General features: G+C 43.5%; 1 protein-coding gene across 1 annotated transcript in view; it reads right to left on the minus strand.

Annotated features, from left to right (window-relative positions):
• Positions 1 to 1,253: 1,253 nt before the first annotated feature.
• Positions 1,254 to 20,646, minus strand: part of CCDC13 (coiled-coil domain containing 13) — a gene marked incomplete at both ends in the record, with an annotated part of 30,776 nt that continues 11,383 nt past the window's right edge. Inside the window, 11 exons of the mRNA XM_082311289.1 lie at positions 1,254 to 1,413; positions 1,944 to 2,058; positions 6,111 to 6,265; positions 8,718 to 8,846; positions 9,662 to 9,745; positions 12,052 to 12,188; positions 13,350 to 13,556; positions 15,204 to 15,380; positions 17,132 to 17,296; positions 19,005 to 19,109; positions 20,339 to 20,455. Coding sequence (XP_082167415.1) covers positions 1,254 to 1,413; positions 1,944 to 2,058; positions 6,111 to 6,265; positions 8,718 to 8,846; positions 9,662 to 9,745; positions 12,052 to 12,188; positions 13,350 to 13,556; positions 15,204 to 15,380; positions 17,132 to 17,296; positions 19,005 to 19,109; positions 20,339 to 20,455 — 1,551 coding nt within the window. The remainder of the gene's footprint in view (positions 1,414 to 1,943; positions 2,059 to 6,110; positions 6,266 to 8,717; positions 8,847 to 9,661; positions 9,746 to 12,051; positions 12,189 to 13,349; positions 13,557 to 15,203; positions 15,381 to 17,131; positions 17,297 to 19,004; positions 19,110 to 20,338; positions 20,456 to 20,646) is intronic.

Raw genomic sequence — 20,646 nt, forward strand, 5'->3', positions numbered from 1 at the left:
GCAGGAAAAAGACAGGGATGACACCACCCTCACCGCATCTGGACTAACTCCCCCTCTGCTCTTTTTCACTCTGCCTTATCGCGGCGCAGGTGGCGTCAGGACGCAATCCCTGTTCTGGGGAAGGGAGCAGCGGCTTGCCTCTCCGCAAATCCACTTTGCACTGGTGGTGGCTGGGGTTAAAGTCTGACAAACTTCACCCTCACAAAAAGAGGCTGACAAAGGAAAGCAGAAAAAGGAGAGCTTTCAAGACTTTCAATCAAGAAACAAAGCAGCACTATACAAAAATGACTAGCTCTCCATTTGCTTGTAATCCCCAAGGCTAGCTCGCTGCTGGCAGGCTGCATGTTAATGCCTTATTAGCTTGCGCTTGGTGTTCTCACCATGCTGCAAGAGGAAAGGACAGAGACGCAAGGGTTTTCAGCATCTCCAAAAGTCCCTCCACCACTGCAGCGAGGACCTGCCTGCGTTCTGGTAGCATTTCTCCCTCACGAGAACAAGACCTGCCTGATGGATGAATGCAGAGACCCAGAAATAGGGAATTCATAACCTGGATGGCAAGTTTTGTATGGAGTGAGCTGAGTTTAAGGTAGGTCTGACTGATTGCAGAGGTCATCTGCAGTCTACCTTTTCAGTGGAAACTCCACGGACTTTCAGAAAACTCTGCTGCCAATATGTTCAAGCAAAGAAACAGGTTGGAATGGTGAGTGGAGCCCCCCCGAAGTTCACTTGCAGATATTCACAGGCCAGGCTAATTCACTCCCTCAGCACTTAGGTACTACAGAAAGCCTGAGACAGACAGGTATCAGCGTGCTGATAAAAACTGAACTCTCTTTGTTCCTGGCACGGCTTTGGAGGGGAGCTGGCATAACTTTTGTATAGCAAATTCCTTCGTGAGCTGATAAAGGCAGCAGCATATTGAATATTGAGCCCTCTCGAGGAAAATGCTGTTGAAACTAGGGAGGTTTTGCCCAAAAATCACACTGCAGAATTGCAGCTTCCTAAACTGCACCAACTTAGGGCATGTGCAGTCTGAGAGCCAGCTGCTTGCTACCTCTTACAGACAGAATTTGCTGACGTGCAAAACCTTGACTCTTTTTGTATTTCATCTCCATTTCTCATCCTCTTCCTGCAAATGCTAAAGAAATGACATGATCTGAGGCTGCAAAACGACACTGCCACTGCATTTCAATTTGTGGGCACGATGCCTGGGCTCTCTCCCTGCTTTGCAGCCCAAAGGACTCCGAATATCTTGCTTAACTCTTCTCTTGTTTCTGCTGCCGAATGGCCTGTAAAAAGATATCCTTCACTTGGTCCATTGTGTCTTGATACAGTTTGAAGTCTTCCTCTTTCTTTCTCACAGTAGTCTCCAAAGCGGCCTTCAGAGCTTCGTTCTCATCCAGCTGGATCACAAGCCTATGAGGAAACAAAAGGAAAACTTTCATGTGAGCTGGGGAGCTTCAAAGCAAATTAAAACAGCGCTTCAGCTCTGGGGAAGAAAACACTGAAACGCATGCTCTCTGGTAATTTTATGACAGGCGTGAGAAAGAGCAGATTTAACACTTGTTCCTTTTCTCTCTGAGATAGAAAAGAGCATTAGATGACCAAGATCTATTTTGTTAAAGATTATGATTTTATTTTCACTAATAAGCTTGCAATCAATGCATAAGGAAAGAAAAAGAAAAAAAAAGGTGTCTTCCTTGCACACGATTTGTGTTGCTTAACATTTGCATTAGCTTAACATTTCTGGGTGTCTGTATAATTATTAGGAAATTTGTGTAAGAATGACATAGACAAGCTCAAACCAGAGGATCTGTGGTTTCTACAGAGTTCTCTAGGTTTTATCTTCTGAGGAGCGGGTGCAGGTAATATCACTGCTAAGAGGACAGCAATGAATTTTAGCTATTGCGAGTAACACAGCGTGGAGGAAGGGAAATCATCCATACCTGGTGCTCAGCGCCTCTATCTGCGATTCTAGAGGCAACTTGGAAAGCTGGGCTGCAGAGAGCTCCTTCCTCTCACTCACATTCAAGGTGAGTCTTGAGTGACTCGCAGACTGGCCTGTAGATTTAATCACAAAACGGAGTTTTAGTAAAACAAGCAACCGTTTTCACTTGGTAGCACACTGAGTAAATCTCAGGAGATGGTGAATAAATACTAAGGAATCTGTTAAGTTCTAGGTATATCCCTGAAGATGCTGTAAATATATAGGACAGACTTTTATTTTAATCTCCTTTCAGCAAAATGAAAACATGATGAGTTTGCATTTCAGGGCTAAATGCAGTAACCTGTGTGCCTGCTATTTAGAGAAGAAAAAAATTCATCCAATTTAAGTGACCAAAACAATAGGTGATGGAAGAAGTTGAAAAGGATTATTTTGATGTTTATTCTGTCATTGTGTTTCACCTAAGATTATGACTACTGTTGCTTCCTGAATGCCTGTGATAAAGTTTGCGTGTGGCACACGCTGAAACAGCTTTTGTAAAGCACGTTGATCCTCAGCATAAACACAACATAGGTTAAATGCAGTAAAGCACTTAAATGTGTACTTCAAACTATGGTTCTAAATCAGGAATGCTTTCCTAAATAACGGCCTACCCAAAACACGCAGCATTGCTCCTGTCATTTCAAAGGGCCACAAAAACTTTTTTCAGGGTTATGGAGAAAATATAATTCAAATTTACTACTGGGACTGGAAAAGCAAAAAACTGTGACCGACCAGTGAATCCCTACAATGGAAGAAGGCTCAGAAAAGACGGGCAAGGATGATGTGCTCAGGAAGCACAGAAAGGGATGTAGGAGGTGACCACAGCTATCGTAGAGGATGCTGAACTTATCCCAGCACCCAGGGGACTGGCGGGTGGTCTTTGCTGTAGATAAACGGCTGAATCAGTTGAGTAAATGTAAATGGCCTGTTCTAAAATAATCAATAGAAAGTACTACCTACCTTGAGCCGGCTAGACCAACTGGAGGGAAGTGTATATGTGGTTCAGCCCAAGACAGAGTATAAAAATCAAACAACCAGCAAAATGAACTTTGAAGAAAACAGGTTTGACCTGGCTTTAACCCGTGTATTCCTTTCGGGCAACTGGGGACACCCAGCACGGTGCCAGTGAACATCTAGGCTGGTAATCATAGAATCGTATTTGTGTTGTGATTCAACTGTACATTGCAATTGCTATATTGTGCTTGTGCTGCGATTTCGCTACATTGCTGTATCACTTTTCCAAATTAAAATCCCACAGAAGGTCAAATATCTTCAAATAAGTCAATTTGGTATTAAAAGACTACTATTAAAACAACACACGTGTGTGGAATGTCTACAAGAACCTGGTCAGAGAGTATTGGACTCTGACAAAAACAGGAGAAGAAAAGGCTATGTTGTATAACCAAGGAATGCTTTTGAGGTTGTGTTTTACAGGACTGAGGAAAACCTGCTGTTACTTACCTATTCTCCTCTGGGATTATTCTTTGCTAATTAGAAATTTGAATAAGACTGAAAAAAAACGAAAAGCATGAATAATTTTAAAACATAACTGAGTTGTTTCTAGCTACTCAGCATCATTATCTACTTCCCTTGAACTGAAGAGACTAGAAACATTAGATTAGCAATTAGATCAGCTCTCTCCAATTTTGCACTTTCAGAAAGAAAAGAAAATATTATGTTAATTAGCGGGTTCTCTAGTCTCTATTTTATATTCAAGCTTTTCATTCCTTCTTATTTCCTCAACTATCTGGCATGAAAGCATTTAGATAACCTCCATGCTCTGCTGAAGAGGTATATTACAGACTTGTAGGCTCATTTCTTGTACAAACTCCAGAGAGTTTTGGCACATCATAAGGGGCTCAGCTCCCTTCAAAGAAGGGTGGTGAAATAGATTGTTACCTACAAACCTTATGGACTTAGAGAGGATTTCTTCTTCTTGGCCTTACTGCCAATCCTTTTCTACATTTGCTTGTAGTCCTTAAGCAGACAAGTCTAATGAACTAAATATTTAGTAAGAAGGAACCTGTCACACTGATAACAGCCTGCTTCCTCCGGCCGTGAAATGCCCGTCCCCCAGAGGTGAGTTACCAAACGGTTACTACAGCACAACGACTTGACCAAAATGGCTCAGGACCTGGAGAGTCCATCGCTGTATCTCTTGGAGGTTGCAAGGGAAATCTCAGTGGAGTATGGTAGCATGATAACAGAACAACACATCAACACTTTACACTACCAGGTTGTAGAAAAGTCTAAGCACTCAAAAATTGAGTTAAGTTATCCTCTAGAAGACAGCACGACATACTATTTAAGGCATAGAGTCAGTAAAAAGTGTACCATTGAGAGCTGTATTCCCACAGCTCTCACCTGGCTCCTACCTGCCCCTACGCAGAACCCGATTTCTTCCTCTGGGCACCTGCAGAACCATATGAGGGCTCCAAAGCCTCTCACCTCCGAACCCTCCTGGGAGTCACAAAGGGCATCCCTTGATACCACTTCTGTGAGGCCCAGCACTGCTCTCTTATCAAGATGAACGTCCTACATCCTAGAGGCCAAAGGCTGCAGCACTTTGTTTCTAAGCACTAGGTTTCTATTAGGATCTAAGTTTTTCCGCACTACTTTTTCTGCTGTCAGGCTCTTGGTTAATACCAGTAAGACAACTCTAAAAAATCAGTGCTCGCAGAAAAACACATGAGAATGAGTCAGTGCTGGCTGGAGCCCTTTCTAAGGACACAACAGTTCTGCTCTAAGGAACGGATCCGTATTTTACAGAGAGGAGTAGGTCTGAAGCAATCATTCAATCCCCATTTGGGACAAAGGCTCCTCTGAATCCTGTTTCCATATATCTAATTCGCTCTGTACGCTGGGTGGGTGAATGGCAGTGCTTCCCTTGAGGTCCTGAACACCGTGTAGATGTTACACTGGAGACCCTCGCTCTCCTGTATGAATCGAGATCATAGTGAACAACAACATGCAATGTCTTCCATCACGGTCATGCTCCAGAGAGAACTGTTTGTCAAACATGCATATGACTAAAAGCACTACAATGGGAGATGCAAAGAAAGGCAATGCAGTTACAGTAGCGTTTCTTACGTCCGTCTGACCCACGCCTAAGGAGAAACAAGACAGCAGTGCAGGTGGAAAAGGAGGTGACTGCTTATACAGGTCATAGTGCTCGGTACAGGTCAGGTCTAAGGTGATGAGGTAGCATTAGTGCACACCGTAGTGGTGGATGGAGTCACGATGGAAAGCCACGCCATGCATCTGCTGAGCTGCAGGGCAGTCCCCCTACAGCCCAAGATCATGCGTTTCAGCGTGGGGCAGGCCAAGAGCTTGTACAAGGTCTCTGACGAGGCTTGTGACCTCTCTAATCACTGTAACTCAGCCTGACGGCATCCTAGTATTTGCCAAATTGAAATTCCTATTCCTACTGTTCATATCCTGGCATTTAAAGCCTTTTTACTTTAGGAAAATACATATAAAAAGGGAAACCACTGGAAAAGTTTCCTTAAGAATATGTGCCATTTTATTGGTTTAGACACTTTACAGAATCAGAGTCCTTAAGCAATAAAAGGATCTGATCAGGGAAATAAAAATTTAACATCCACCATGAATTCTTCTCCTTTAACTATGCTAGTGAGGCTTTCATATTTATAGCAGGAGATTATCATGTTCATGGGATAATAAATTACACCAGATCTAATTACTTCATCACCAGCAATAGTTTTTCATAGACACTGACAGGCCTTAAATTGGGATGCGTCCTTTAATTCTGCTCTTAACCTTCAGATGAATCTCTCCGGCAGAAGTGCAACGGGAACACAGCAGTGGGCATGGTGGCAACACAGAGCAGCGTCCAGTTTTTTCTGGAGACTGTCATCCCATGAAAACAACGTATTGCAAAAGTCCTGGTCCCACTTAAATCTGTGGCAAGATCTTCTTGAATTAAGTGGGGCCAGGATTTCCCCTTCTGTATTGGCCCACTGGTCTGAGTAGGTCCAAATCGCCGTGTGTGAGGTCAAGCACTTGTGTAGGTTTGATTGATAGATAAGAGTCCAAACGTTGTTGCTGTCTGTTAACCACAGAGGTGGGATAAGGGACGTAGTTGTGGATAAGTGGTCCACCTCACCTGTTTTGCTCCTCAGGGGAGGTCTTTGTGCACTTGTGTTCCTCCCTGAATCCATTTGCAGTTTTTCAAGCTGCTGTTCCAAAATGACACATCGCCGCCGCTCTTCCTGAAGCCTCTTCTCAGCTTCCAAGACTTTATCGCTGCCTTCCTCCACCCTGATAGGCAAAAAAAAAGGTAGTTCAGCTTATTTATGTCATGACTATTAAGGATCAGTCAGTCTTGATACTGAATCCTGCTTCATGCTGCGTAGCTCCCAACAGAGGGAAAAGGAGAATTTTCCATGCATCCAAAGGCAGAAATCCCAGTGCAATTGTTCCAGATGACATCCTCCAAATTTGCAAAACAGAATTAACTAACGAGTGCTGTCGGAAATAATGGGCTCATTAACGGAGGTTGCCTAGATCCGTTAACACTGGCTACTTGTGTGAATTTACCACTCAGATGGGCAGGCAAGCTGCAGGTTGCTGAGGAGAGATCTTTTATTACAAGAATAAAATGCATTTTTTTTAAACACACTGGGAAAATTTGGAAAGAAAATAGTTTATAAAAACACTGTCTAGTATTTAGCTGTTTTGCGTCAGTTATCTGCAAGTAAGGAAAGAAACTTGATGTTGCTTTTAATAAACTTGGCCATTAGACAGTGAGTGGAAAAGAAAGTGATGGTTCACTCTGTAGTACAGTATGGAAGAGCAAGTTGCCTCTCTATTCACCCCGCACGACACCTTAGAAAATTAACTATAAAAAATTGATGTGCGCCCACAGATGCAGTCAGTGGGGCCTCTCGTGTGGGGCAGCACCTGATACCAAATGGTTTAAAGGAGTTTAAAGCTAGAGAGAAACCCAAATTGACTCACTGTATTGTATAGCGCAGAATAAAAGAATTTCCTTCTTGACCCCATGGGTGATAGCTGATTACTCCCTGAATCAAGAGACTTGATTAGTCTTATTTCCCTCCTAGCTGGCATAAGTAAAAAAATATTACAACTATAATAAAATTATATCACTGTCTTAAAAATCTAGCCACAGGCAAGACTCTGACCTCCTGCGGCAGTGAATTACCAGGCTGGTGACATGCTACGAGGAATTCTGTTTCTCTCAGTGGTTCTGAATTCACTAAACTTTCGTTTGACCAGGTGTTCCCCTAGCATCCGCGTTAGACAAACAGCGGAGGAAAAATGACAAGAATAGTCGGGTTTTATTAAATCTTCTGCCAATACGAATAACTTAAATTAAAATGTTCCTCTAGCTCTTCTCCTTCTCCCAGCAGGGCCCGATCCTACAAACCGTTTACAACGGAGTATCTTCTGACGGTACATCTGCTCCGCAGTAAGTGGTTGTCAAACACGGCCCTAAACTCTGCCCGCTGCTGCAGAAAAACCCCACTCGTGCCACCATTCCCAGTGCTCTTCTCTTGACTTAAGTGTTACATGTGTTACTTCAGCTTTGCTGACCCACACTCCAACAAGGGAAGGGAAGAGGAGGAATGGCTGATTTTTTTACATATATTCATGTTGAAATATGACTGGATGCTGTATTATCCTGAGACCTTCCAAGAGTTATTGCACACAGTCTCACAAAATTTACTTTACCTGCAGGAGCTCTTGATAAATGTGTGATAACTGTGGAGCTGCTGAATCATCAGCCTATAGAACATTTTACAAGCAACTGTGCATTTCATTGACTCCGTGTTCTTCATTATCCCATATTGGTGATGGCCCCGTTTCAGCTATCACTCACACCTCCATCCTTATCTAATTGCATAGCTCTATTACAGGCACTGGGCTTAAAAACATGAATAAGATTCTCCCAACGTGTATTTCCAGGATTTAGCCCTTAAAAACACCGTTACCACAGTTATAAAAAAAATATGTATTTTTCTGACTGCGATTAATTGTACGGGACAAAAGTTAGACAAGTGAGAAATGGTAACTATTGTAAAATAAAGCAAGCAAGCAAGCAAATAGTGCCTATTGTATTTAAAAGCACACAGACAAAAGTATATCTTCCTACAAGCTGGAATACAGATTTGGGCATCAAATAATACACATTCTCTAACTGGGAAGAAAAGCAGTAGCTGAAAGGTGTCCAAAGAGAAAAGACATTGCTTTCCCTGCCCTCCTAAAACATGTTGGCTTTTAACATCAGCTTAAATTGAACAGAATAATAGAAAAAAAAATCACCGCTATGCTTCAGTTAAACAGAAGAAATTCATTTAGAAGAGGATACAGTGAAACTTAAAAGAATGTGAAAAGCTTTTGGAACAGAAGTCAGATTATAACTATAATTACAGTATTTACTACTGATGAATAATATTGCTGCCTAAATAACACCATGCATATATAAATACAGGAATTCTAGTTTTATCTAGGTGCAGGAAGCTTGAAGATGACTCCATTTTTTCTGCCCTTTGTTCTAAAAGAATAATAAAAAGTGAATCATCAACTAGGCAGGGAAATTGAGCAGAAAAAAATTAAAAGCCCCTATTTAAGGAAAGGATCACACTGGCAGCATCTGGCATACTGTACTGCATGCTATAGACTCTCGCACGTCTCAAGCGCGCCTTAATCGCAGCATCCCACAAAGGATACTGGCAGAATCAGCCGCTACCTTTTCTGCAGCACAGTGACCAGTTCCAGGAGCCTGTCTCTTTCCACTTCAGCAGCCTGGCAGAGAGCCTTGTGCTCTGTGATCTGCGTCTGCAGCACTTTCAAATCCAGGCTGTCCGTGCCAGCAAGCCTAAAAGCAGCAGAAGCATAGAGAGTCTGTTTCCCATTTCACAAATGAAAGAAGTGAAACAAAGACGGGATTTGAAAAACATATCAAAATACACTTGTCTGAAGACTAAGCCAGAATGCAGAGCCAGGCTCACTACCTCCCCCCAGCATCAATCTCTATACTGCAATAAATGGAATAGAAATATTTGGAAATAAAGCCACCGTGAGTTTCATTCAGTCTTTTCCTTCACAAGGATGCTTTCCCTTCCCGTCACCCCTGAAAAAACTTCCACCTCTGATCAATCCACTATCACTGACTCTCCTCCCATCGCTTCTGCCAAAGTAAAAGAAGCCTAGACGTGGATTCTCCAAAGTGCTACGCTAAGCTGTTAAATGGCGTGCTATTGATTTTCTCCCACTGAAAGGCTTCAGGCAGCATTAGTACAATGGCCATTCTTGTGCCTAATGTGTGATGGAAGGAAGGGGCAGTTTTTCCATGGATCCCATTATTATGTACTTCATTCCTTCTCCAACCCCTCCGCACAGGAGTATTCAGGAATATCTCCATTAGAGCAAAAAGCAGGAGAAATCTTGGTGGTTGGGGGTGAAAAGGGAAAAATGGGATTTATGGGGTGTAAAACTAGCAATCAATTAAACAATTAAGATAGCAAGAAGACGCTAGAGCCTGTGTCAGAGCTCTTTGGCCGTATCAGGTAGAAAGGATGGTGAAAGCAGCTGTTCATTACAGAAACAAGGCAGACAAGGAGAAGGCTTGCCAGCAGCTTGCGGAGCGTGGCAGGAAACCGCCCTTGTTTATGAGGAAGTTTACACACATACCTTCCAGGTGTGATGTTATTACTGAGAAGGGAAGGCTTAGTAGCTGCCGACTCTACCAGCGTATGGCCCATCTTGGACACTGTGCTGAAAGGAAGAAACCTTTGTTAAGCGCTGAGATCTACAGAGGGCAGTCCTCCAAGAATTCCGGCCATTTTTCAATGTCTGTTTTTATTGCTGCCTTGTAGGGAAAAGACTCCCAGAGCCTCCTAAGTGGGTATCACACAGGCCCTGCGTACGCAATAGCTCAGCTTGCTCCCCGACTCCAAAATACGCTGCAAAACCACCTTGTCTGTCTGTTATGCAAAAAGTATAGCTCGGCGTTTGATCTCTGTGCTTCTGGAGATACTTTGCTGGCAGTCCAGACCAGCATTGTGGAGCTCCATGCCACAGAGTAGCTACACAGCAGCTCGTGAGCTGGAATAGCTCTCGACCCTGCGTGGCTGAAGCTGAGCACGCAGCCACAGGAGCGGCCACCGCTGCTCCTTCCTCGCAGGCGCTGCCTTGGACCCTTGCACAGAGCACTCACACCTTCACCCATCAGGGTGAGAGAGAAGCACAGGTTACTGTGCTTGTTTGATGGTGTTTGCATGTTGCATGCTTTCATAGCCAACAGAATCCCTGTTCTGCAGCAAGGTGCACAACTTTTATTTCCAAATGCCCTTTAAAAATATACTTTATACAGTCTTTTGAACCCTTCTACTTTGTGGACACCCTCAGGAAGATCTGTCAGGCTTACTGCTGTAAGAGGAGGAGTCAGGTGATAACACTGGACTATCGCTTCCAGTCTGGATGGGTTTTATGCATAATGATACGTGTGCTTGGGACATAAAATTCCAGTGTGTGTTTGTTTTCCAAACTTGAGCTCAGCTGCCTAAAGGCAAGTCCCTGTAGACTTAGCCCATGCTTCCTTGTCTTTAGGCTGCAGCTAACAGAGGATAAAGCCTTAATATTGTAGAACAGGCTGCCTTCTAGGCTAGGAGTGGTTAATCCTAAAATCAAGTTAAGGCTGATAATGACAGAAATGGCCCAGTCTAACAATGAAGATTTTTATTTCAACATCTCCAGGGGGCTTTAGTTCCTATTTATAGCATTTTTCATTTAATCTTTCCTGATAGGATAAGATAATTCACTAAAGTAAAATGGAATAGAGAGTTCATCAGCATATTAAAGTTAATGAAATGAGTGAGCCCTGCTGACCAAGTTATTAACGGCTCTTGCAGGTTTCAGCCTCATTCACTGCCCACCTGACATGTCAGCTCTCGTCATGACAGAGCTATGTTAGCCACGTATACAAGCAATAATTTATGCATTGCACTTAGTGGCTTCTACGAAGTCATTACCCAGCCTCGTTTTCCTGCTTGCCTTCCTGCTTACCATTAGCAGACATATGAAGTAAAAAAGTGGATAAAATATAGATTTGCTCCATGAGAGCACAGCTTCTGCAGAGTTAGAAGTGGGAGAATAAAGTCAGAAGGGCACAACAACGGAGATGCGGAAACTTTCAAATTAAGGATGTTTTAACTCGAAAACACTGAGAAGAACTTAAATTTTGTAGTAATGCTCTACTTAGACTCCGGGATACATCTGACAATTTTCAAGCCAAATTCAGTGTCTAAACTAATGTGGTAGGCAAGTTAAAATTACATAGAAGAAATCAGTTGCAACTTTAGCTTGATGAAAAATTTCCTCCTTCCTCAGAAGACCAGTCTCAAATCCTCATTGTCAATTAGACCATGAACTCTTCAGCAACAAAACCGGCATCTTAGCAGGAAAGGACGTAACTTGCTCTGGCATTATGGTCCCTTTACACAGCCAGAGTGACCCGGAGTCACATCAGCGTAAACAAAAATCAGATTTACTGCTGTATTAACATTAGTGTAATTTACAGGGTCCTCAGCGAGGCTTTGAACAGGGTGTTTGTTAAGAACAAATGATGTGGTGTGTTTTCTACATTTCTGCAAGGAAATCCTACTCAAAGCGTATCTATTGATTTAAATAATGTGCCGGTGATTTAGTGCTTGCCTAAAATGGCATTTTGTATTAATTCACCACCCTGCTCTCAGAAGTCTGCTCATTAGAAGCCCCGTTTCTCATAAGAGAGAAGAATCACAGGCACTTAAGCTAACCACATAAACATTATCTGAGCTGGAGAAAGAGAATTAGCTGCACTACCATCATGCCAAATGTAGTAATGTCTGCAAGTCTGTATATCTTTCTCTGTTCCAGGACGAAAGTCCAAGAGATAATGTGATTAGAGATTCCCATATACTGTAAACAGGCTGCCCCAGCTGTTGGCACATAGCACTTGTGGTTTGATACAATTGTCTGGGAAAACCATGCTTCTGAATAACCCGCAACAATTTTAAACATTGACATTAGGGTCTTCTTACCGAGCAGATCCAATCCTTCCAACCTGATTGCTGCCTGATGCCAGAGGCTTAAGCAGAGTAAAACCTGGATCTTCTGAGCGCTCTGAAGGTGGTGCATCAGCAGCTCCTGAACCATCGCCTTGATGGGCAGATTTCTTCTGTTAACGTTGGAGCAGGTTATAAAACCAATTACACAGTTCAAAGCAAAACAGCTGCATCAATGCCTAATCAGCAGCTTACGATTATTGCTACAAGCGTGCCAGAACTTTTGATTTACAGGACCTCCTCAGAAACTTTTCTTTAGTTTCTATCCATTGCAGGATGAAAACAAAGCAGAAGTCAGTAAAAAGTGCAGTTTCATATGAAATCACAGGGTACACACAGTGTCGCTAGAGAACCCACAGCGCAGCAACAGCCCTACCAGTGCCAGTATGGTTGGTTTGTGTCCCTAACCCAAGTTTTACCTTGGGTTCAGTGCTTTAGCCCCCATTACTGAGTTATCTGACAGATTCAAAATCTCACCATAACCCTGTGAGGGTTTTATATCAGCAGGAATTGGATGCCTAAACACTCTAACAAAACCTGCCTGTAAGATACCAAAGCCCACAAGAAGCCTTTGGCAGGTTGGTGGACTGCCTCTCAATTCCTTTGCCTGTGCTCTGGCAATAGTACCACTTGGCTTATGTTAGTTTGCAACACTAGAGCATAAAAGCTGAAATCATTTTTAACGGGCTAGTCCATAAGGGGCCAACCTTCCCAGTTCTTTCATCTGTACAATGACATTTCCATATGCCTGAGACCCGTCAGACTCATATCAGTAGCTTGGAGATCTGAGGGAGAGGAATTTTTTGAAGAGATTTACAGTGGGGGATGAGAATAACGTACTAGGGGTCCCATCCCTCCATGTGGGGATGTAGCTGGGCACCATGGCAGCCTGCTGATGTTCGCCTCACCTATGTTTGCTTGCTTGCTTCCTTCAGCAGCCAAGGATGCTGAATACTGAAGAGCCCCTATTGCAGCCCCACCCTTGCTGTCAGTCATGTCTTGGCACGAAGCCACATGTGGATGCGATCGGTATTTCTGTGTGTTCTGTCGCTTAAACAGCTTGAAGAAAAGTTACATACAAACAGGAAAGAAACTTAAGAGTTACAAGACAGAATTTCTGCTTTATCATTCCATCAGGAGAGACTGTCAGCAGGACAGGTATTCGTGTCTTGAGCTAGCAACCATCTCAGATAACAAGGGAGAAGGAAGTGGAAGAGCAGATCTCAAATGATTACAAAGTGTGCTCCTCTAGCTAGTTTCTTCTGACTGCCTACCTGAAGTGTGAGTTGTCCAATTTCCTCTTCCAGCTCTTTAACCTTTGCTTCTCGTTCAGCCACCATCTGTCTGAGCTGCTCTATAAGGCAGTTTTGTTTCTGAACCTCGCTGTTCAAGTGCTGCCCTAGCATCTGCTGGGACTCCTTGTTCTTCTCGTCCTGCTGGCTCAGGTGCTTTAAGATCTCCTGCATTTGCTTCTGCTGGCTCTAATAAAATAGAAACAACGAGTGAGAGATTCGCTTTTGTACACAGTGATTATTAAGACCCCCTGGGTGTTTTACACTCTCCAAGACAGATGATACCCATTTAGGAACGCTAGGGCAAGCCACTGCCCTGCCAAACCCATTCCCTGGTGTAAGCACACTGATGTCACTAGGGCTACTCCAAGAGTTTGGTCCGTTACGCTTTAAGCGTGAGATCACCTTGCCTTGTTCTCAGCACCTATCCTCTGAAAAGACTGCACAGCACATCTGCTTGCAATGCCCGGACACATGCAGCGGGGTAAGGACAGTCTGTCCCCACTGGCCCCTGCTGGTCATATCAAGACTTTAGTGACTGGACTCTGCAAGTAGAAAAAACCTGAGCAACTGAGAGATTCAGTTTGCTGGCAGCTTTGCTACTCAGTGTAGCAGAAAAGAGAGCCAGAAAGGCTGGCCTTTGACAAAGAAGGTGACTTTTTCATAAACTGGATAAAAGCAAAGATTTCAATGTGCTTTTTGTGAAATTAGAACACGATCAGATTGTGTGATAGTGATATTAAAAGACGGGGGTAGTATGAGATAACAGGTATGAGGCTAGGCTGTTTTACCAGTGGGTTTTGGAGTTTTTCTCACGCTGACAAATCTAATATTTGTCGGACAGTTTGTTCTGTCAGGCCAACAAACTGCAAGCAAGGTGCTTCTTTGATGTAAGGGATAATACAAGTTAACCATTCCTTCCCAAATAAACTCACGTCTTTCTGTAATAATTTCAATGAGAATGCTCAGACTTGGCAAAAGTGACAACTGTTATTTGGCTCCTCTGTAATTTGCCTAATCTGCTGGTCAGTACCCATATTCCCCACAGCTGCCTGGTGTGCAGAAAGGTGAATGCCAGCTTAGTCATAAGCATGTCTTAGCTAAAACCTACGTACAGAAGCAAGGAAATGTAAGTGATTAGCAACTTGTGAGGAGCTGGATCAGGAAACAGAACTAACCCTACTGAGAAGTGGCATATTTTCTAGTAATTTTTTTTTATTATTGTAATTGGGGAAGACTGTTTAGAACCATGGCAGGACAAAAGGGTCCTGCAATACCATGAGAGCAGCCATTTATTTCAGCATAACTGCATCTTGAGTCTCCACTAATACTCTTGGTTTCGAAGGGGCCAAGTCCTCTCAGCTCCAGCTACTGCAAGCGAACGGTTTAGTACTCATGGTTCAGCTTGTGTGTTTTGGGCTGCGTAACGCAAAAAATTAAAGTGCAAGATTGCAGGCGTTGTCAGAAAAAAAAATAATCTACCAATGGAGCTGAAAGCAGCACAGAGAATACAGTCCAGCTTTATGTGTCAGGAATGAAGCCCTTGCTCTACCTACTAGACAATCCTATTTCAATCCTTCTGCAAAATGTTTCTTACAACACTTGCAGCTTAGAGCCACTTGACTGCAGCTGCGTCACGCCTGGTGCTGTCTTGTAGCCTTTACATGATCTGATCCAAAATGAAGCGCTTTAGCTGACTGCGAAACCTCTGGCTGTCACAGTTTGATTCATCATTGTCTGTGTCATCATGTTATAAAATGACATCATGTTTCACCACTTATAGGAAGAGGGCTGGATCTGCAGGGGTTGGGACCAACAGTAATAGTCAGACCGTACCAGTAAGGCATCTATGAGCTCATCGTCGTGTTTTCCTTTCTCCAGCAAGGTTACGATCTGTCCCTTCAGGGTTTTCACTTCGCTGCACAGTACTTTGTTCCTGGCTTTTGATGCATCGAGTTTTTTTTTCACTTCCTCGTGACTTTTTTGGAGAGCATCATGTTCCCCAGTGAGTTTCTGCAGTGGTGCAAACACATCATAGGAAATGGCAGTTATAACCTATCACCAAGCCCTGGTGAGCTAAAGGAATCACACATCGCCTAACAGAATCTAAAAAAATGGAACTGGCATACCATATCACCCCTAAGTAAGTAGAAATTATAAATGCTACTATTCACTGCCTGCTTGCCAGCATCAAAAAATGAATACAAGTGGACTAGGTTGATTCAGTATGTGCCAGGAAGCAAATGATAATTTTGTGTTAAAACCTAATTCCTCATGCTCCTGCTTTTTCATTTGCCTCACCATTCTCCCCAGGGAAACTCTCTTCCCTCCAGCTACAGTGTGGTGATGCCACGCTGTCTACTAGAAGCTGTCCTTGGCATACGCTGCCTCCTGCACCATGCCTTTACCTAGATGAAACTGTCCAGGGAGCACGCTGGCAGTGAAGTAGTAATGGACAAGTACAGGGGAAGAAACGCAAAGGCAGAAATGGAACCATGCAGATTGCGGTTATTGAGGAACGTCTTCCCTGTGCTGTGTAGCTATAAATCTTCTCTTCCGTTCTCACGGCCAAGAGTGAAAGGTGTGTATCACCCCATTGCTCATTCTGTTGCACGGTTAAATTGTGGTGAGAAAAGCAGCAGCTAATCAAGCTCTGGGATGGTGCCAAATGGCCTTTACAGAAGCAAATATAGGAAAGGAGCACAGGGAGATGTGCTTTACTAACCTGAATATGTATAGCTGCCCCCCACTACCCATGTTTCTTGTGGACACAGGCCTATGTATCCTTTCCACCTCAGGGTTTACTACACGTGCCACTACCTATAGCCTCTCTCAACCCCTAAACGCTGGATGCCTGTTTATTTTTGTAGCAACTACACACGATAGATGGAGGGTAAGACCCGTTTTCAGAATGCCTCTTAGAGGATGTCTGGCATAATTCTCCGCTTTGTTCTGTTCAAGTGTAGAAGCCCATAGCCATACAGATACATGAGGTGCAAGGGGGATGCTTGTATTTAACAGTGCATGAAGAACGGACGTCTGGCCGAAGGGTGAGGGGGATGCTACAGAGCTTGGATGCAGCTGCAGCAGGGCTTCTTTCTGCATATGCCTTCAGTATAAAGCCAGTACCAGCTGCAATTGCAACCCAGGGCCTCTCTCCCTCTTTCTAACATCACGTATCAGGCACGCTTGTCAGGTGGCCACATTTCAGGCCAAGCGGATGCATCTGACACATGAATCACGAAGCAGAGGGGAAGACCAAATCTTGTACTGCAGAGGTAAGGCTGGCCACGCAAGACTGCAATACAGACAGCAAGCGTGACTGCAGTACTCCAAGACTGCAATACAGCCAGCCTTTGCTCAGTCTGTGAAGTGTGGCAGAACTTCCTCCAGCAGATCAGGTGGGTTTCTGAAATGGTTTCTGAATCATAGAATCATTTGGGTTGGAAAAGACCCTTAAGATCGAGTCCAACCGTTAACCCAGCACTGCCAAGCCCACCACTAAACCATGTCCTCGAGCACCACATCTCCCCGGCTTTTAAATCCCTCCAGGGATGGGGACTCAACCACTGCCCTGGGCAGCCTGGGCCAGGGCCTGACTGCCCTTTGGGGGAAGAAGTTTTTCCTAATATCCAACCTAAACTTCCCCTGGCGCAGCTTGAGGCCGTTTCCTCTGGGTATGGTGTAACATATACCCTGAAGGCAAGGCAAGTTATTACACACTATATACCCAAACTTGACTCTGTCAGCTCACAGGTTTTTACCTCCAAAGTTTCTTTCTTTTCTTTTTCCAAGCCGCGAATCTTCAGCAAGTTCTTCTCTTGGGCTGACAACTTCCTTGGATCAGTAAGGGCCAGCAATTCCTCATCAATCTCACTCAGTGATGTTCTGGTCTTGTTTTGACCCAACTGATTCTCCAGCTCTCGAACCTAGGACACATTATGACATTATGACAACTCATCTAGAGCCTTTACCAGGAGTACAGCGGTCCAGCATCAAAGATCACATAAGCTAAGGGAACTCAGACTGTAGCATCATATTACTTCTTGACATTATCATGGTTAACTAGGACAGAGCAGTGTCTGTTCTTTCAAACTTAAATTTGTTAGCTGCTAACAAATACGCAGATGTCTAGGGCATCTGTGCGGGGAGGAGATATGACACAAGACCTACAGGAGACTGAAGACACATGGGAGATCTGTACCTTATTGGAGCCACATGGGGAGGCCAGGCAGACACTCCAAAGCATCTTTAATGCCATTAAACACGTGTGGGCAACAGAATCATACTTTAGATCTTCTTTAAAAGGGCCACTCACCTATATACATTTAAGCATCTCGGTCTTTAGCAGAATCACCATCCAGGATGTCCACAAAGAAAACATCTAAGGCACAGTTCACTAGCCTGAAGGTAGGTACCTAGGACTGTTTGAGATGTCCTGGGATATCGGGGACACATATGACGCAGGATCTACCAGACATGTGTACCCCTCTGGAGAGAAGACCAGAGGTCAGAGGGACACCCTACGGCATCTCGGCAGGCGTTAGACACCTATGTGTGGTCAAGTGAACTCAGCCCCTGCACCTCAGCTGTTCACTACAGACTTCTTTTACAGTCGGTAGAAGGAAATGGGCACTGCTCTGCAGGTGTCTTCTAAGATGCGATGCACCTACCTCACTTTTGATCCAGTGGCTGTATTTACAAGATCCCCACTGACTACAGAAAGGACCTGAGGAGACTGGCTCAGAAAAGAAATTTCTGCATTACAGTAGAGTACAGTACGTACAGTCTTCAGATGAATCCCAGCCAGGGGGTCTAATGGAAGGAAAACGTAATTTGCTCACGGGAAAGTAGAGGTTAACGATTTCAGCCAATCAGAGCGCAAAAATCACAGTTTGTTGGCATATAATTAAACAGCAGGAAAATAGGAAAAATAGGAAAAATCTGTATCGAATTGCTTGAGAGTTTTATTTAAGATGCAGACAAAACTGCCTCCCTGTCTCAAGCTGACATTTCAGCTAGACTGTGCCCTTCAGAAGATTCAAGAGTTAAAGATTTTACTGAAGTTCCTGAGGGAACAACTTGAAAATCTTATCTGGCCTCAATTCTTCCCATCTGACTCCAGGCACTGAACAGAGGTGTCTAAGTCAGAGCACAGACACTGACAGGGCTCCTTCGGTACTCAGTGGAGAGAGGCACCTTCAGAACATCCTGGGATTTTAACTAGGCTGCCATAGCTCTCCAAGGACACGGAACTCTCTCCTTCGCCACAGCGAAGATTCCCAGCTTAAATACTGAAGCTTGCATGTTTGCAATAGACTAATTAATATTGTTTGCAGGAACTCTGAAAGACCCCGCACACATCAACACATATTTAAAATTTCACAATCCACCACCACACACACACACGTACCAAAATACTGTTACAAAAGTTACCATGAAGTGTTTTATTCTAACAGTTGCTTTCTTCAACATAGAAAATACTGGCCATGTAGTCGCAGTAAACACTGTACTGGGACACACCTTATAAGCAAGTACAGATGTTAAACAGTATCTTTACCTTAAACTGAGGTAATATCTACATTTAGAAAGAGCATCCCAGCACCCAGCTTACATGGCACCAGGGTCTTAACTCACCTTGCTTTGGAGAACAAGAATTTGCTGGGCTCGTCCGCGCCAGCTGCCAGAATTGGTCAAGAGACTTTGAATACTCACATCTTCGCCAACTTCATTTGCTAAAAGCTATGAAAAAGGGATTAACGTCAACAATAAGGCTAGGCTTAAATATATGTGTTGGGGAGAGGGAAGGAAAAGCTGCTCTCTCTAGCAGTAAACACAAAACGCTGTATCTATACACAGTGGCCTTTATTGCCTGTATTTGATATCCTGTATCCCGTGTGATGTAAGCTCTTTCATATCATTATCACAATACAGAGTATTGGTGCTTAGGAGGGGCTTGGCTACCATGAATTGTTTGGCTTTGTGAGGTGGGTAATTCAGTATTTTGATGTTTGAGTAATATTCTTTGATTTTTTAAAAACGTGAATCTGTGTTTTGCTGTCTGCCTACGGAGAGTGTCAAATTGTACTATCTAGCTGCATAGCTGGGTGTCAAACTGTGCTACTTTTGTAAAAAGAGGATTCCAAATTCATCATCAAGGTTTACTAAGCATTACTAACAGTTTGCAATGCAGGCAATTATTTTTGACATAATGAATACTTAACCAGAACTAAACAGGAACACAGTAGAGAGATTGCCTTAATACACACCCTTGCAATCAGCAATTGAGCCAACCTCTTGCACAATTCCAACACAGACACATTAACGAGAGCTAAAGTTAGTATGAAGAGCATTTAAATTATTTATAAAAAGGTCAGCAGAGCTCTATTTTTAGGACCATATTCTCTACTCTGATCTGCATTGCAGGTCTCTTACGCAAAGTAATGAAACCAAAGGAAACAGAGCACATAGTAAGGCATTAAAATCCATCATGAATCGAAGAGGAAAAGGTTACTCTGGATGTCACTCCAACAAACTGTTTAAACATGTGCTTTAGTTCAAGCGTGGTCTTTAATCCCATTGACTTCCGTGGGACTGAAGCTTACATTAAAAGTAAATACATAATTAAATGTTTCGGAAAGGAGGAATGGGCCTGAATGTATGCTTCGAGTCAATCACAAACCTATTTTGCTGAACCGGGACTTTCAAACCTTAAAGAATCCGTACCCATCATAGCAATAGAAATAATGGATACAGTCTTCCAGCTGTGGTGGCAGAGCATGAAATCTGTCTGTCCATGTGCACATCTTTCCAACACAGCCACTACACCTCTGTCTTTTCTTATCCCCTTACGGCTCAACTGGAATACTTCACGGAGGCTAATCAAAGCTCAAAAGAAGCCTCCTTCTGATTTCACAAGAATATATGTCTTGCACAGGATCCCAGCCACAGACTGCGTCCTGCAACAGTACCTTTTGGGTCATCTTCAGCTCCTGTTTTGCAGACTGGAGTTGGTTACGATACTCCATCACTTTAAAGTTGGCTGTGGTTAATTTTTCTTGCAATGCTTTCACCTCTGGACTTTCAGCCTTTGAAGAGAAGAATATACTTGGTAAGAACAGAATCCTCAGGGAAAAACTGAAGTGATTAAGATCCACAGATCCATCAGGAGGACAGAATCTTTTTTTCCCAGACCCATGCAAATGCTTTCCCTGATTTTGGGGGTCATAAAGAAGGTATGAACAGAGCAATTTGGTCACAAAACTGGTGACAGGGATAC

The sequence above is a fragment of the Platalea leucorodia genome, assembly GCF_965183815.1.
Source record: "Platalea leucorodia genome assembly, chromosome: 1".
Lineage (NCBI taxonomy): Eukaryota > Metazoa > Chordata > Aves > Pelecaniformes > Threskiornithidae > Platalea > Platalea leucorodia.